Genomic DNA, 16656 nt, shown 5'->3' on the forward strand with positions numbered 1-16656 from the left:
CCGTGACATAATTCTAAACTCACTATAATTTGCTGGTGAAGCAATTAAAATATATCGTTCAATCCCTTTATTCAATCGTTCACCACGTCGGCTGTGCACGACGGTAAACTAGGCCACAGAAGACACCATTCGCGAAATCAATGTCGCCGCGTAAAAATTACGGCCCACCGATTCGCCAATCCCAACGCGTGACAAACGCAAACTCAGCAAAGCCAGATAATTTGGCTTCCGGCACTGCTACTCCCAACACCGAAGACTCGGATCAAAACGGAGAGATTACAGTTGCCCCAGTGAGCCCAGAGCCAGTAGAGCCCGCTCCTACCAGCGCCAACACAGAGCCTGAAGAGCCCGTTGAGCCCCAATCCGACACAGAGCAAGATCAGCCAGTCGACAGCATCGAAGTTGACGGATCGTACGAGTACGAGTCAGTTTCTGAGCACCCAGGAGAGGCGCGAAACCCTCCCCACCAACCTTCTGCCAAAACGTTAGACGGCAGGAACGAAATTCCGAAATTTCCAAGCAGAGCGCCCTCGCCTGTCGTCCAAATGAGAAGCGAAATGGCAGACGAAAGCGAAAACACTGCCGGCCAGGCTACAATCACTCAATCACAGCTGCAAGATCTTTTGGCCACCATTGCCCAACTTAAAGACCAGCTCGCCACCCGGAGTAACAATGCCACCCGTCAAACCCGCGGTATTACGCCTTTGAACAGCGCCTTTGGAGGGGCTGAGTTTAAGCCCCATGGTATCGCTGCCCGGACAGCATTTAAGCCTTACGGAAGTAACCAAAATGCTAAAAACCCTGCCTACGACAGGACGGCACGTAAAGCCGGCATCGACCCCGGCATGTTTGATGGTGATAAGGATCGTTTTGATAAATGGATCACTAAAATCGCAGATAAATTTGTAGAGGACGACGAAACTTACAAAACAGAAAGAAGCCGCATGGCAGTGATCAATTCCCTGACTGAAGGGCTTGCCAACGACCTTATCCAAGGCCGTTATAAATCCACCATTATGCCTTTCAGCAGCGCAGCCGAAATGGTCGCGACCCTAGCCGCTGTTTACCACGATGATAATCAAGCCTCCAAAGCCCGTGAGGAGCTTCGTCACCTGAAGTTTAGTCTGTCGGACAAGTCAACAGACATCCACCAGTTTATTGGCAAGGTTAACAGCCTAGCCGATAAAGCCAACATTGCCAAAACGGAACGCAAGTTGGTTCTCTATGAGCACGTTCCTGCCAGCCTGAACCCCCAGCTTCTCAGCCTATCCAAAGACCCAAATATCTCGTACGAGACCTTTGCCGGAGAAGTTGCGAACTCGGCGCTGGCCCAACAACGCGCTTGGGAGGAGCTCCGCGAAAACCGCAAAAAGAGGGAAGAGCGCCGTGAGCGTTCAGCCAGCGCCGAACGCAAACAGCGTCGACGCGAGAATCGCCGGCACAGCCAGGAAGCCAAGAACCAAACCCGCACACAGACCGTTGACGCACCGAAGTCGCCCAGCAGAGAAAACGCCAAATTGGTCATTGAGGGTAAATGCTTCCTTTGCCAAGAAGCCGGGCACCTGGCACGCAATTGCCCCCAAAAGGCCGCTCACATCGCCGCCGTCCTCGCCCTTCAACACGAAGGCGATCGAGAAGCTGGTGAACGATCCGGCCACAGCTCAACTTCGTCGGATTCGGAAAACTGCTAAGGCTGCCGGAAGTCTCCTCGGCAGTCTGCATGCCTCAGATAGCTAAAATCGATAGATCACCCAAATTAAACACCTTCCTTGCTCCCATTCAACTGCAAGACAAAGGTCGTGGTCTCAACGCCCAAGCTCTCTGTGACACCGGAGCAGATGTGTACTTATCCATCCGACCGAGCCTCGCGAAAAAGGTCGCCCAACGTTTAGAGCTACCTATCAAAAAGCTCCCCAAACCTTTGGACTTTGGAGATTTTAACCGGAAGGTCACCGCAAGAGCCACCGAATACCTTCGGCTCACCTTGCAAATCGACGGACGACAATTCCCACGGCAGAAATTCATCCTCCTCGAAACGGCACACGATGTGTTTATCGGACAAGAATGGTGGACGAAGCATCAAGTAGGCTTATTCCCAGCTACCCGCAGCTTCGTTTGGCCCAACGACCTGCCCGCCATGGCCCAATACTCACCGGCAATCGTCGTACAACGTTCAAATCCGCCTCTGGACCTCGAGGCCCAAGCTGACGCAGTCCGCCGGGACCGCAAGATGGAACAAGAAGACCGTCGCATCCAGGTCCGCAAGATACTTCAAGGCCCTAAACGCCAACACGGAAACCAGGCTCAGATCGCAGAAATTAGCGCCTTTCCGACTATCCCAAAGACCGTTTCCAACAAAGCCCTGCCAGCAAATATTTGTGCCCTTCTTAACGACCCACGTCAAGATCGATGGAAGCGATCCCCGTTACCCACGGAGCCTATACCGCTGGTACCAGTAAACGATACGCCTACAACCAGCCTTAATGCGGTATTAGCCCTGCAATGGAACAAGACTTACGATGGACATCCCATTCCATTTCCTGCAGGCGAAGACCCGGAGCACATCGCGCAAGTACGAGCCAAGTTACCCAAAGCACTTGCCCACCTTGAAGGTTTCTTTTCCAAAAAGGCGTCGACGATTCTCCCGCCTAGCCGACCCGGCTTCGACGTGGTTTTGGAACTCGAGAAACCTTTGGAGGGGAGGCCAGCCCGCTATTCGACCCCTTTCGCGATAATGGAGTTGGAAAAAGAAACCATCGACGAACTTCTGAGGATCGATTTCATTGAACGGACAATGGAGGAGACCGCAGCTTCGACTCTATTCGTTCCTAAACCGCAATCGAAGGAGCAACGTTTTTGTGTGGATTACCGATGGGTAAACAAATTTATCAAAGGACGACAAGTACTTGCCCCCGACGTGGCCGGGACGTTGAGCAAATGTGGAAAAGCCCGGAGGATGACCAAGATCGACATTATCCGAGCTTTTAACAGATTGCTAATGGATCCGAACTCACGGTACTTAACGGCGTTCAAAACGCGACAAGGGACGTTTCAGTGGAAGGTCTTACCCTTTGGACTGAAGGTCGGACCCGCCTGGTTCCAAGCTTTTATTAACGCTCAGCTTAATGAACTGCTGGACGCTTTCGCGAGCGCCTACGCAGACGACGTGTTGATTTACACCGAGGATAAATCAGAGCAAGTCCATTTTGAGCAAACCGAGGAGGTTATTTACAGGCTGCACAAAGCCGGACTCCAAGGCGATATCAAAAAGTCAAGTTTCGGCGTTTTCGAAATCGAGTACCTGGGTTTACTTCTAGAAATCGGTAAAGGTATCCGCATCGACCCCAAAAAGGTCGAAGCCATCACCAGCTGGCAATGGGACGACGTCACCTCCGTTTCCGCAGTACGATCCTTCCTAGGCCTATGTAATTTCGTTCGGACGTTCTGCCATCACGCCAGCGAACAAGCAGAACCTCTGACCCGATTATTAAAAAAGGGAGTCCCGTTCGAAAAAGGCCCCGAGCAGAAGGCCGCTTTTGAAGCGCTGAAACAACTGGTGGTCACCGCCCCCGTAATGAGTTTCTTCAAACCCGGTATGCCTGTCAGGATGGACACCGACGCCAGTGGCAGGGCCACCGCCGGGGTCGTGTGGCAGCAACAGGACGATGGCAGCTGGAAGCCAATCGGCTATTCGTCCAAAACCATGTCCCCTGCTGAACAAAACTATCCGATTCAGGACCAGGAGCTATTAGCTGTGATTAATACGCTAAAGGACTTCGAACCAGCCCTGTTGGGTACCAAGTTCTGTGTTTTTACCGATCACCAGGCCTTGATTTATTGGTCGACCAAAAAACTTTTGTCCGCTCGCCAGATACGATGGGCTGACTACTTGGCCAACTTCGACATCACCTTTAAATACCGTCCCGGCAAGGATAATGTGGCAGCCGATGCCCTTTCGCGCAAAACCGTCGACAACCCTACGGTCAAGGCCCGAGCTGTGCTAGACCGCACCATGGCATTAATCCCTCCGGAAAAGATTAACTTCCAACCCGGCGAGCCCCCTCCAACAATTAACAACTTGGAACCCTCCGCACCTCAAGGAGCTGACCTAGTGGCCCTTATCCTGGAAGAGAACCTAAAACAGAACCTAGGTCGCCATGACAGTCTGTTAACGGTACCCGAGACTACCCAGGATGGCAAGATCTTCTTAAGAACGGCTCTCATCCGCGAAGCTCATGAGCCCAAGATCTTCGGCCATGGAGGCCAGAATAAAACCCTCAGCCGCCTGAAAAAGGACTATTGGTGGCCCGACCGAAATCGAGACGTCAAACGCTACATTAAGAATTGTCGCGAATGTCAACGCAACAAGGTACGACATGATAAGACGCCTGGGCTGTTGCACCCACTGGAGATCCCTAGACGGTGTTGGCAGCACGTAATGGTAGACGGCAAAGATATGCCCAAGGATAAAGAAGGCTATAATTACGTCTGGGTCTTCATCTGCCGATTGACCAAACTTTTGGCCACCCTACCGGGAAAAAAGACAGACACCGCGGAGACCTTGGCCATGCGGTATTATCAGACTGTGTACCGTTGGAAAGGCGTCCCCGACTTATGGCTTTCCGACAACGCCGGACCGTTTATATCCGAGTTCCTAAACACTTTAAACGAGTTGACAGGAACAAAGCATAAACATGGAAGCGCCCGCCACCCTCAAAGTCAGGGCAGCGTCGAAATTACCAACGCTGAATTGGATCAGAAAATGCGCTTCTATATAGACAAATACCAAACGAATTGGCGACGGCATATTCCCGCCTTCGACTTCGGCCACAATTCGTCCGTTCACGCCTCTATCGGCATGGCACCGATCGAAGCAGAAACAGGAGCTCGCCCTAGAGACCCGCTCTCTCTACCTTTACCCGAAGAAGACCTGGAGACCGGTCAGCAACAAAAGGCGCTGGAAATGGTCCGCCAAGCTCGGCAAGCTCAGGAGCTGGCCCGCAACAATGGACTCGGAGCGCAGATAGAGCAACAGAGGCAGGCTAACAAGAAACGGCGACCGGTCGACTTTACGGTGGGAGATGCGGTTTACGTTAGCAAAAAGGGTTTTTCCACCGAAGCTCCTACGACCAAGTTGGACTCGCAAAATGCAGGACCATGGACGATTCTCGGGGAAAAGGGTCACAGCTTCATTCTCGACACCCCTGCCTGGTATAAAGGTAGTAAGCTGTTCCACGCCAGCCGACTGCGCAAAGCAGCAACGGATCCATTACCTCAGCAGTATCAAAAGCCGGAACCACCGGTCGAGATTAACGGAGAACCGGAGTGGGAGGTGGAGCAAGTGTTGGCCTCGCGACTATTCGGACGAAAGAAGACGTTGCAATATCAGGTATCGTGGGTCGGACTCGACCCTGATGAGACATGGTATGAGGCCCGCGACTTGAAAAATTCACCAGTACTGCTGGATACCTTTCACAGGGAGTACCCGGACGCAGCAGGACCTCCGGTAAATTTGCAACAGTGGATCAGGAGCGCAGCAGAGGATATTTTTGCGGAAGACGGACCCGAGGACAATGTTGCCGAACACGATGCGAAAGAGACACGAGAGCGGCGGAAGGCCCCGAGGAGACACACGTAACAGACTCAAGACTCTGACCGCCTACGTCGATCAGGCCTTAAAGGGGGGTAATGTGAGGATCAGGCCCCCAGACCTACCCTCAGAATCACGACTCGGCTCTACCAGCCACGCTGAGCCAGGGATCGGACAAGGGTCCACTTACTCCGGATTTAAGCGCGTCTCTTGAGCGCGTCGTTGATTGTAATTTCTCTCTTCTCTTCAGTTTAGAATTTTCGTCGATAGCGCCTAATACACTGAGGTTCTCCAATGTATGCCTGGCCGTGACATTTTTAAAGTAAAATATAATGGGTTAAAACAATTGAACGTTTAATTGGGTAATTAAGGTTTTTAATAATTGGGGGTAAAATTATAATTGTTTTCAAATAGGTATTAAGGTTAATTAAAATTTAATTGTTGCTAAACAATTTTAAAATCGAATCTATTTATATAGTAATAAACGTGCCTTATATAAATTATATTCCGAATGTAATCCCTTTTAATTTGTTTAATTTGTGATTTTCGACTGAGATTTTACAGATTATAAAGATCCATTTATTTGGCCGTTACGTGAGGTTACGTGAGATTTCGTGGCCTTGTCCTTAGGTAATTGCTGTTCTGCCGGTCGGTATCTCTTTTGGGCGAATGTCGTCAGGAGGGGTGTGACCCCACCTGGCCTCTCTGGTACCGGCCCAACTGTCTGGTCGTAACATCTTTGAATAAAAAAGTTAGCTTTTCACAGCTTTAATTTTGACATTAAATATATATTATTACTATTTTTACAGAATATTCTCTTTTCAGCTGCCGTTCCTACATTTATTATTTCGTATATTTGCCTGCCGAACCATATAAATATCTCTATAATAATTCTTTTTTTTTTCAATCTTCATTATGAGGTTTGCAGCAATTTTATTCGCCGCCTTTTTGGGCGCCCAATCCGCCAAAGCCGCCGGCAATGATAACAATGTTAAATGGAACGGCTGTGAGATTCGCATTTTGGACAATTCGGACCAACCGTTAGGCTCAACCTGCCTCAACTTTGGGCAATCAGGCGGAATTCAATTACCGGACCTGCCTTATTGGCTTGACGATTCGGACATTGTTCCCGGAAAGTATTACACAGTCTCTTTAGAGGATGTTCATTCTGCCCATAGGTGCTGGAGTCTAAAGAGTGCGGACCTGCCGCCTACGCCAAAGCCGGATTCTGTACACCCTTGGTATTGGAACCCTAGACCAGCCATTTGCAGGGACGGTAAAAGGTTACTTGTTGGGGAATGGTACGGAGCCAACAAGATCCGAGTTAGTCGTGTGCAATAAACCATATACGTAAGGGTTATTCGATTTCCTTATATTTAGTAAAATTATCCTTGTAGTTTTAGATTATATAGGATAAAAAAGCGATAATATTACGGAAGAAATCCGCAATATGTCTTTAGCCACCGTTGCAGCTAATATTATTCCGATAATACCAGCTGGCAGGCAGGCGATAACGATATTATAACCTTGGACCTAGTCTCAGGGTTTATCCCTAAGGCCCAAAGTTCCACAGTTAAACCGCGTCGCCGTGGTTTAATTCGTGGTTTTGCTTATACCTGTGGATTTAACCAAAACTTTCTCTGGTTTAGGTTTGAGGATAATGGTGGGTGACCATTGGGGAATCCTCGGTGTTGTATGTTCTTTATTTTCTTTTTTCTTCTTTGCTTTTCTTTTCTTTGCTTTTCCTTCTTTGCTTTTTCTTTCGCCACGCCAGCGCCTGCACGTGAATTGGCGTTGCCAAAATCACGATCCTGCCACCGGCCGTGACGGCAACGGGGTTGAAGACTTCGCCTCTCCCCGCTGGCGTGATCACAACCTCCGCGACAGGCACCGCGACAGGCACGGCGGCCGCCAACGAAACCTCCACGCCAGCGGCACCCCATAACTAATTTTGTTTCCGTTTTGAAATTGATCAATAGGACTTGATGGGCTGCGGCTGAGGTGCTCGCCCTGCGGTACATTGAACCGTTTTCTGTTTGTCAATCATGCCGCCGGGGACGAGCCGGTTGTGTGTATGTACTGGGGCAAAGAGTCTATGTGGTCGCTCATGTCCCCCAACACCCTCACGGTGCAAGATGTCCAGGTTCAGATTGGAGTTTATCATTGGAGAGGACCGGTCTGTACATAATATTTGCCGGTTCCAGACCGGTGGGAGATGTGAGATGGTGAATCAATCAACTTTCAATTGGCCCTGAACCATATCTTATTCCCTTGGTAGCGAACTTTGTAACTCGTTTGCCTAACAATCCTCTCCATTTCCACCAAGCGACCAAACATCAAGGAATGGCACAGCACTTGTAGTTGCTCGGCCCCGGACATAGACCTCTGTGTGTTGGGGAAAACTTATGATTAGCCACTAGTGTACGGGTTCTGATTTCACAGGCCATGTTTTGGACGTGTGGGGAAATAATACGGGATAGAGGTCTAACTGACGGATGAGTATATGTGTAGCATTCGGATTCGAGGAAGCAGCCCATGCCTACACCGTCCTCGCAATCCGGAAAGAGGCAGCACTTGACATCGGCCGGGTCGTTGGGGCATGCACCAGTCACGGGCTGCTGGCCGTTGCGCCCTTTACACCATTTCGTTGTCTGGCAGGTGCCGGTAACCTGTGGTGCAAACATTTCAGATATTCAGTGCGATTCACTCTTGTCCACTCTGCCGAACCTTTTCGCTTCATTGTTTGCATACAAACAGCAGACCTTGCTCGGTGGCAGGATAAAAACCGAGACTCGCTTACCTTGTTGGCTTTGCATAGACTACCGATGGCGCCAAGGACGGGCGTCGTCAAAAGTGGGAGCAGGACAAGAAATAACTGCATGGCTGCCAAAAGCTTGATTCTTTCTCGTTGTGGATGTTTGTAACTCGGAGAATATTGCTGCAGTCGCGTCGGCACTTCTAATCCGTAAAAGGTCGACATTGGCAAAAAACCGAGGGTCTTGGTGCCCGCCGAAACCTTTATACATCGGCATCTGGGTTGATCTCGGTGCGGCTCGCGTACCCGAGCTGAAATGCTGTGGCTGCAGCATTGTGTGGGTGGATTCTATCCATTTTGCTGCACCCAAACAGCCGGCGGCAAAGGGCTTCCAGTTATTGGAGACGGCAAGGCGGAGGTTGTTATTTTTGGTGCCTAGCTGAACGATCAATGTTGCCCCTGGAGAAATGTCCACAGCACATGTGTTTGTTGCCACATCCTCTTTATGCATTTGTAAAAGCAGCAAACAAAACTGGGCACGATAGATTTCATCATTGTCACTCTCCGATGCACTATTAAAAATTGCCCAACATGTCGTCGCATTCGTCACCAAAGTTCAAAAGCTAGCGTCGTACCAAGGAAATTAGATGCAAAATTCACAGAGTTCCGCGAGCACAGCCGAAGTTCACTCCCATAACGTCCCAAACACCTTTCATTTCAAGGTTATACCCGGATCATCTAGCAGCCGATCTGGTTGTCGTCAATAGAGCAGGGAAGAAACTGGGGGATGGGCTCCGGGGCGGGAGACCGCTCAACAACCTCGGGCTCAGGCTCGGGAGACCGAGCGACCAGCTCGGCCTCTTCGACGTCGCGCTTCTTGCGGCAGCCGATCTGATTATCGTCGATGGAACAGGGGAGGAACTGGGGCTCGGGCTCGGGAGACCTGGCGACCACCTCGGGCTGTGCAACGTCGCGCTTCTTGCGGCATCCAATCTGGTTATCGTCGATGGAGCAAGGAAGGAACTGTGGTGCGGCCTGGACTTGGCCGGCGAGCAGGGCGATGGCTCCCTGTAGCGTTGGCGAATGTGTCAGCTCGAGGTCCGGGACGTGTTCAGAGGCCGGTCATCCAAGTGACTTGAAGGCCAAGTTCAGACTTACAGTCAAGATCCGTGTGGAAGACAACTCAAGGCCGTGGGCCAGAGTTGAGGCACCGAGCGCCGAGGTAAGGAGTTGAGCGAAGCTGGGAGTACGCATATTTGCTGGTCTGTGTTATATGTTGTATGTTGGTGTGTCGCAAAACTAGACTGAATTGCCGCGCAGCGGGTATGAAATTGAAGGCTAGACTGGCGAATGAGATGAAGCTGTGTTGAATAGATGATGAGAGACAAGAAGAAAGGGCTACTTGCAGGTCCGCAGCTCGCTCATTTATACATTCAGACTGATCACCAACAACTAGAGATGAATGCTGGGCGACATGGCAATATCAATCTTGGCGCCCGATTAGCATGCATGGTACACCATAGTTTCATGATACTTTTGTTCAACAACTCGCCTCGCATACACGCTCCTTGGTCACTGCAGTCCGTTTTTGGAACGACAGGTTATGCTTAAGGTGGATAAAACGGGAGGCGTTAATCTCCACTACCAAAAATGGGCACCTTTCTGTAATTGTAACATGGCATCGACAGGCGCTGGTGACCTGGGTGCATTGGAAAAATCCTCGGTGTTGATTGGTACGGTACGGGTACAGCTCTGTCTTACTGGTTTGGTCGTCAGGTGTCAAAATCGGAGCTGTCAAAGGATGTCATTTTTGGCTGTTTGATGGCTGCATACCGCCTTAGGTACCTTGTACCTGGCCACATGGGAATCCCAAATTACTACTGAAACTCTCGAACCACTGTTTTTACAGCGATTGACCAACACAATTAATACGATGTGCAAGCAGCTGCTGATCACCTCTACTTCTAGAAGTATTATTGAGAACCTCATCAAACTGTACCTTGTCTAGAGCATGATTTGCAGGAAAACCTCCACAGAGAAGACTGGAGATGGCTGCGCGACGAATTCCTAGTCACGTTTCAAGCGCCACTAGGACGTGATCCACAGCTGATGCTTACAGACATTAGAATTTCCATGGTAGGGAGTGAACATCACACTGATCAAAAATACACAACTGCCTACCTACTGTGGTATATATTTGGTGGAGAATTGCCTTGCCAATTCAAGCGGTACATCTGAAGCTTACTAAACCTTACATACAACTGGTTTGGTTCTAGTTCGTGAGATCAGAATTTGTTGTCCAGAAAGTTCATAGGCATAATCCAAGGTGAACAAAATACAAAGTAGGTGGATTAATTTGTCTTGGTTCCTGCAACGTGAAACAACACTATCTAAACAAAGCAAAGAGATCATAGACTGCCAACATGCCCTCGAGGTTGGCGACTTTTTCCCGCGGCGCAGTTGAACCTGGTCGTGGGGTGTCTCACTCGATTGCTTGGCATGCCTTTTATTTTTCAGCCACGTCGCATGGTTTAATGCGATCAGAATAGGCACGCGGATACAGGGCCGATCCATGCTATTGACAGCCAGCAAAGTATGATCTTCTAATAGACTGCGTTAACCCTGGCACGAACCCGCAATAAACTGCTTTTTGTGGCGGCGCGTTCAAAAATAAAGTTGCGAATAAGGTACAACCCCAGGAAAAATTACCCGCTAATCACCCGCATCCGTCGAGGGATGTCACGTCGTAGACTTGTAGGATGCGCCCGTAATGTGGGTTGACGGATACAGGTACCCACTGTAGGGATTTTTCTACCTTGGACTTGGTCCGGCTCGATGGGCAACATCTTATCGAGACAACCCACCTCTGTTTCGTTTCTTGTACGGAGTATTGCATAGGCAGGTAGGCGGTGTGGTTCTTGTTCGCGTCGCGAGAAGCCAAGCTTTTATAAGCTGACCCAAGGCGCATGTGCTGAGTGGGGGCTGACAAATTCCAGGCTGTGGTCAACATTTAGGACGCAGAACGGCCTTCGGCTTCGCAACAAATGCGAGTCCAAGACTGATTTGACCATCGATCATCTGGAGGGGACCCGCCTGCTGTAGTACAAATATGTCTGATGCGCCTTTGCCTGTAGAAATGTACGCAGCTTGGTGACACGAGAATAGGAAGAAATAAAAATACCTACCACCCTACCAAGGACCGCGATTGGGGGCGCTTTCAACCTCGAAATAGTTCGCCTGCAACCCCACCATCATCTGACCACACCAAACCGCCTGTGGTGTTGATCTAGGGGGCTTCGTTTTCAGGGTCCAGGACTCAGGTACCAGCTCTAGTCATTCAACTCCAGCACCAAAGTACGTTGACCAAAATGGCGACTGCAACAAACGGAATCCCAGTCCTGTGTACTGGCCAATCCGAACGCGTCGGCCAGCCAGTGGCCACGGCGCTGTTGCCCGAGTTGTCAGGTAGGCAAAATCCTCCGAACCAAACAAGAAAGAAAGAAAAAATACTGTCTACTGCCGACCACCCTCTAACCCTTTTATTTTCTTCTACGCCTCCCAGTCGTCCATTTCACACTGGTCGAGCACGTCGACAAGGAGATGCCCCTGCTGCTCAAGGGCGAGCGACCAAGCCCCCTCAACAACTCGGTCGTGACCCCGGGCAAGTGGGAGCCCGGGTCGAACCCTCCCGCCGCGGTGTTGCTGGGAGGGGCCTACACGGACGAGATGGTGCGAGCCCTGCGCGCGTCGGCGGGGTACGGCCCGGACGACGACGGGGCGGCAACGACGGCCTCGTCGCCGGCGGGGAGAAAGATCCCCTGGATCAAGATCGACAGCGCAAAGTCGACCCTGGGTCCCCGAGACCCTGGGTACCCGGCTGATGTGGTGCGGCGCCTCAAGGGGGCCGTCTTGAAGCTCCAGGCGGAGGGTAAGCTGGATGGCGTGCACGGGGGGCTGTATGCTGTCTGAATGGGATTGCACAAGGTTGCAGGTGCGCAGCAGGTATGATCTGAGTAGTGGCCCAGGGAAAGAAGGAAAGAAAGACACGACATGAAACCAAAGTACAGTCGGTGTTGAGCACCTAGCAAGTACCAGCCTTGCCGAGTAATGAAAAACAACAATGAATACAGAAGAAATTGGTAGCGCATGGTACGGGCGGGGGCGGCTTTGGGGCTCCATTTTCTCCGCTGTGGCGGATGTGATTGCGGGGTATTTTCCATTGCTTGGCGAGGTCATTCAGAACCACCAAAAAAAGTCGTATCAGATACAACGCGACTTTTGAATCAACAAGCCACGCTATGAGACGCTCACAGGGCTTGGCGGGTACTCTGTCGTGTCAAATCGCTAGGAGCTGCAGATTTTCGTTGATCACTGAGACTTTGATCATGCAACATTCATTTCTCGAAAGTACCTAGGCAGTCGGGAGTTTCCTCGCGAGTTCGTACAAACACGCGGGGCTTGTGGCCCTACCCGCGCAGGACCAGCTAGAGCCAAGACAGAACGCGCTGACAGGCCGTCGGCAGCCCGCACAACAGGGAGCAAAGAGCGACGCCTGATGGCCGTTTCGCACCCCCACCTTTGGCCGAGTGGGCAGGTTGTTTGAGAAGGCGCCGCATCAACAACTGGGGCCATCTTGCAGAAGCGACGGGGAATTTTTCGTCCGTTTCAGCATGCACATCTGACATGTCAAATACCCCCATGGAAGTTGTAGAAAAAAAAGAAAAAAGAAAAAACACAATGTAAACGAAAGACAAGGCATAAATACCCAATATGGCCCTGCTGTGTTTAGTCCGACGACGCAAGGAATTTGGCGGACAGACGGCCATTGAAATGGGACGGTAGAATCGAGTTGCACGCCAAGTTTCCAATGCCGTGTCTGCCTACCCCTTTGGCTTCGATGCACATCTTGGATTGCTCATAGGTCAAAAAAGACCTGGATGCAATTTCTCGATTCCCGTGGTTGCGATTATCGTGGGTAAATTTGAGCTAATTAAGCTCGACAATGCACTTTCTCCAGTTCTTGGTAGCGCGCACTGCAGCTCGCTGAGGGGGGCTCGGGGGATATTCACGTATCCCCCGCATGGTGTTTCCCGTCCATGCAGGTCGCAAGCCAAAAAGGCTTCGTATCCTTCACCTTGGCATGCACAAAAGGTTGCATCAATGGTAGCATATGCGGCACAAGGAGATTGCGAAAACAAAATCGGCAGTATATCGCCGCGTAAACTGCCTATTGCCAGCCTACTTAAGAGCCGTACAAAACATACTCTCTTGAACTATTGAGCATCGCAAACAGCTTCCTCCCATCGCTTTCAACCGTCAGGACAGGCGATATTTGCTCTTTTGGCAGCAACCTCAAAATGACGGCTCTGCTCATCTTGTTTGCGGCCGTTGCAGCAGCGGTCACTGGCTGCGAGCTCCCGCCTGGAACGCTACCCAGGACCATCACCGAGGGCTTCGCGATCCAGGTTCAGAATCCCGAGTTCCCCGTCATCCACAACCGACTCATGAACCTGTGGGAGGCCGGTGGCGGTGACAAGCATCTCTTCCTCGCACCCGCGGGCAATTCGAGCGATGCCTTGACCCTGGTCGACGGGGTTATCACGCTGGCTACCGTGGTTCCGACCATTCGCGCCGTCATCAATGGAGAGGTATGTTTTTACAGCCTAACCCGCAAGCCAAGTAGGTGAGGCCGGTGCAAACCATTGCTTTGATTAACAGATGGGACTCTGAATACAGTACACCCCTGAAGACAATACCACCAAGATGTTCATGACAGAGCGTGGTGATCCCCGGGCTGTTTACGACGTGGCATACGGCTGCAATCCGGATACGGACGAGGTCCAGACCGAGCTTGTCCTGAGTGCTCGAGGTAGCGAGCCGGGTGGACACATTTGTGTGCGGTCTACGTCCGGGGAACGGCACGAGTTTCGATACTCACCACCCGAGAACCCAAGTACGTACTTGTGTCACTGACTGCCATTTGACAAGTATTCCTGTGATGCTAACATGAACATGAACCAAGCGGACGACCCAGCGAGGCCGTGCATGCCCGTCAGGCTGGCGGTAGTTCACCCTTGACTTGTCATGTTGAGACAGGTAGGGCTCATTGAAGGGGGTCGACTACATCACGGCGAATTCCGATGACGGATCTTTATCCGGTTTCCTGTCAGTCCTTGATCATGTATTGAAAGAAGCTCAGGTGGCTAAATAGGCCGAATCGAGTAATATGTTGATGCGCTTTAGTCTTTCCATCTAATGCTCTTTCTCCCTCCCAAACCCCTCCGACTCGAGTTTCTTCTTCAACACGTGCTTCATAATCTTTCCAGACCCTGTCCGTGGCAGACTCTCTGTACATCTAAAATGCTTCGGGATCTTGTATCGCCCTATGAGTCCTTCGCAGTGAGAGATGAGATCCTCCTTCGACACACGCTCTTTGACACCTTGCTCCAACACAAGCCACGCGTACCCGACTTCCCCCCACGTCGGGTCGGGCACGCCAACGACTGCAGCCTCGGCCACCAGCGGGTGCTGCATCAGCGCCGTCTCCACCTCGCCGGGCGCGACGCTCTCGCCCCCGGTGATGAAGATGTCCTTGCGCCGGCCGACGATGTAGACGAAGCCGTCCTCATCCTGCCGGCCAATATCCCCCGTGCGGTACCAGCGCACCCCCGCCCCGTGCTCCACAACCTCGAGCCCCCCATCTCGATCCGCGCGGCCCCAGTACCCAGCCGTGACGCTCATGCCAGACGCGACAATCTCCCCCGGCTCGCCGGGGAGGACGGGCGCCCCGGTCTCTGGATCCACAATCTCGACGTCGGTCATGGGGCCCGCCAGCCCGACCGAGCCGGCCTTTTGGCGGAGCACGTCCTCGGCCAGCGGCATGCCGAAGAAATGCCCCGCCTCGGTGGCGCCATACCCGTTCACCATCCTGACGCCGCGGTCGAGCCACCAGCGGATCCGGGCGGGGGGGTTGGGCGCGCCGCCCGTGAAGAGCGCGCGGAGCGCGGCCCAGCGCGCGGGCCGGAAGTTGGGCGCGCTGCGCAGCGCGTCGGCCATCTGCGGCACGCAAAAGTAGTGCGTGACCATGCGGCCGCCCAGGCCGGCGGGGGCGGCGGACAGGCGCTCGTTGGTGGCGGAGGCGTCGAAGCGCCGCGACATGGCGACGGTGCCGCCGCGGAGCAGCGTGCTCCACACGCAGACGGCCAGGCCCATGAGGTGGAAGAGCGGCACGTCGCACAGCAGCACCGACGTGGGCTCCACCTCGCCCAGCACGGCGTAGTTGATGGCGGTGGCGAGCAGGTTGTGCGCCGTGATCTTGACGCCCTTGGGTCGCCCTGACGTGCCGGACGTGTAGACGATGGCGGCGGTCGTGTTGGGCAGTCTTGTGGCGGTGGATGCGTTTTGGTGCTGTACTGGGGAGGTGGGTAACGTCGACTGGTCCAGTTTTGTGATGAAATCTTGGAAGGGAAGTCGTTGGCAAAGTGCTGGGAAATGGGGCTCGAAATCTGGCCAAGCCAAGCTCAGAGTGGCGTCCCAGAATAGGAGTTTTGGCGAGCAGTCCTCGATCAGGGACCCGATTTCCGAGGCCGAAAGTCTCCAGTTCAGAGGAACAATGATTGCACCCTGCCGCATGAGTGCTTGCTGCAGGATGACGACGAATACGCTGTTGGCCGCCAGCACCGCAACACGATCACCCTTCTGCACACCGTGCGCAGCGAGAACTGCACATGCCTTGTTGATATCATCGTGAAGCTGACGGTAGGACCAGCAGCGAGCCGTCGCTATCTCAACGGCGGCTAGGGCTTTGGGGTTGGCCCTGGCGTGGTAGGCGACTAGGTCTGTCGACATGGACTCCATGATGGGACGACAGACGAATTTGCTCAAGGGGCTATGGTGGCAACTGTGCGAGTTTGAGATCCCCCAGAATCTTCGGCGATATATTCCTATTAAGCCTTCCCTAAGCGAGGGTCAAGCCAGTGCCGTAGTGCTGCGCAACGTCAGTCATGTTCAGCTGCCCAGTCTCGTCTGCCACGTAAAGTCTCCTATTCGACCCTGCATCCTTGGCCAGAAAAAGGGCGCAGTCATCTCTCCTGCGAACTATTGTCTTCGCCTGGGGGAAAAAGTCCGAGCTCACGGGGTGGAGTGCAAAAGTGTATGTTTGGCCTGCATTCAGAACCAGTCATGGTTGCAAAAGTCCGACATTAACCAATGGTGACAAAGTTCCCGGAGCTTTTGGGGCTGAAAACGATTTTAGCCGACGAGACGATGGAGGTTGCAGTTGCATAGCAGGATCTGTCGAAAATCCTGCAAT

General features: G+C 52.3%; 6 protein-coding genes across 6 annotated transcripts; 3 read left to right on the forward strand and 3 right to left on the reverse strand.

The window, feature by feature from the left end:
• Nucleotides 1-6505: 6505 nt before the first annotated feature.
• On the forward strand, nucleotides 6506-6931 carry MGG_18076 (uncharacterized protein; the record flags this gene model as incomplete). Its single annotated transcript, XM_003721385.1, has 1 exon — nucleotides 6506-6931. The coding sequence occupies one exon, from the start codon at nucleotides 6506-6508 to the stop codon at nucleotides 6929-6931; it is 426 nt and encodes a 141-aa protein (XP_003721433.1).
• Nucleotides 6932-7926: 995 nt separating this feature from the next.
• MGG_18077 (uncharacterized protein) lies at nucleotides 7927-8274 on the reverse strand (the record flags this gene model as incomplete). The annotated part of the gene is made up of 2 exons (XM_003721386.1): nucleotides 7927-7975; nucleotides 8084-8274. 2 exons carry the CDS (start codon nucleotides 8272-8274, stop codon nucleotides 7927-7929), a joined length of 240 nt encoding a protein of 79 aa, XP_003721434.1.
• An 809-nt stretch (nucleotides 8275-9083) lies between these two features.
• MGG_09650 (uncharacterized protein) lies at nucleotides 9084-9599 on the reverse strand (the record flags this gene model as incomplete). Its single annotated transcript, XM_003721387.1, has 2 exons — nucleotides 9084-9413; nucleotides 9504-9599. 2 exons carry the CDS (start codon nucleotides 9597-9599, stop codon nucleotides 9084-9086), a joined length of 426 nt encoding a protein of 141 aa, XP_003721435.1.
• Nucleotides 9600-11372: 1773 nt separating this feature from the next.
• MGG_09649 (uncharacterized protein) lies at nucleotides 11373-12492 on the forward strand. The gene is made up of 2 exons (XM_003721388.1): nucleotides 11373-11810; nucleotides 11908-12492. The coding sequence occupies exons 1-2, from the start codon at nucleotides 11714-11716 to the stop codon at nucleotides 12312-12314; spliced, it is 504 nt and encodes a 167-aa protein (XP_003721436.1). The 5' UTR covers nucleotides 11373-11713; the 3' UTR covers nucleotides 12315-12492.
• Nucleotides 12493-13696: 1204 nt separating this feature from the next.
• MGG_09648 (uncharacterized protein) lies at nucleotides 13697-14423 on the forward strand (the record flags this gene model as incomplete). The annotated part of the gene is made up of 3 exons (XM_003721389.1): nucleotides 13697-13993; nucleotides 14082-14298; nucleotides 14368-14423. Exons 1-3 carry the CDS (start codon nucleotides 13703-13705, stop codon nucleotides 14421-14423), a joined length of 564 nt encoding a protein of 187 aa, XP_003721437.1. The 5' UTR covers nucleotides 13697-13702.
• Nucleotides 14424-14511: 88 nt separating this feature from the next.
• Nucleotides 14512-16202, reverse strand: MGG_09647 (acyl-CoA synthetase; the record flags this gene model as incomplete). The annotated part of the gene is made up of 1 exon (XM_003721390.1): nucleotides 14512-16202. One exon carries the CDS (start codon nucleotides 16200-16202, stop codon nucleotides 14598-14600), a length of 1605 nt encoding a protein of 534 aa, XP_003721438.1. The 3' UTR covers nucleotides 14512-14597.
• Nucleotides 16203-16656: the final 454 nt, after the last annotated feature.

Source organism: Pyricularia oryzae, chromosome 7, assembly GCF_000002495.2.
Source record: "Pyricularia oryzae 70-15 chromosome 7, whole genome shotgun sequence".
Classification (NCBI taxonomy): Eukaryota; Fungi; Ascomycota; class Sordariomycetes; order Magnaporthales; family Pyriculariaceae; genus Pyricularia; species Pyricularia oryzae.

Coding starts and splice junctions, on each gene's coding strand:
- MGG_09649 (XM_003721388.1), top strand. CDS start 11,714: ATGGCGACTGCAACAAACGGAATCCCAGTCCTGTGTACTGGCCAATCC. Junction 11,811..11,907: donor GCTGTTGCCCGAGTTGTCAG/GTAGGCAAAATC, acceptor TACGCCTCCCAG/TCGTCCATTTCACACTGGTC.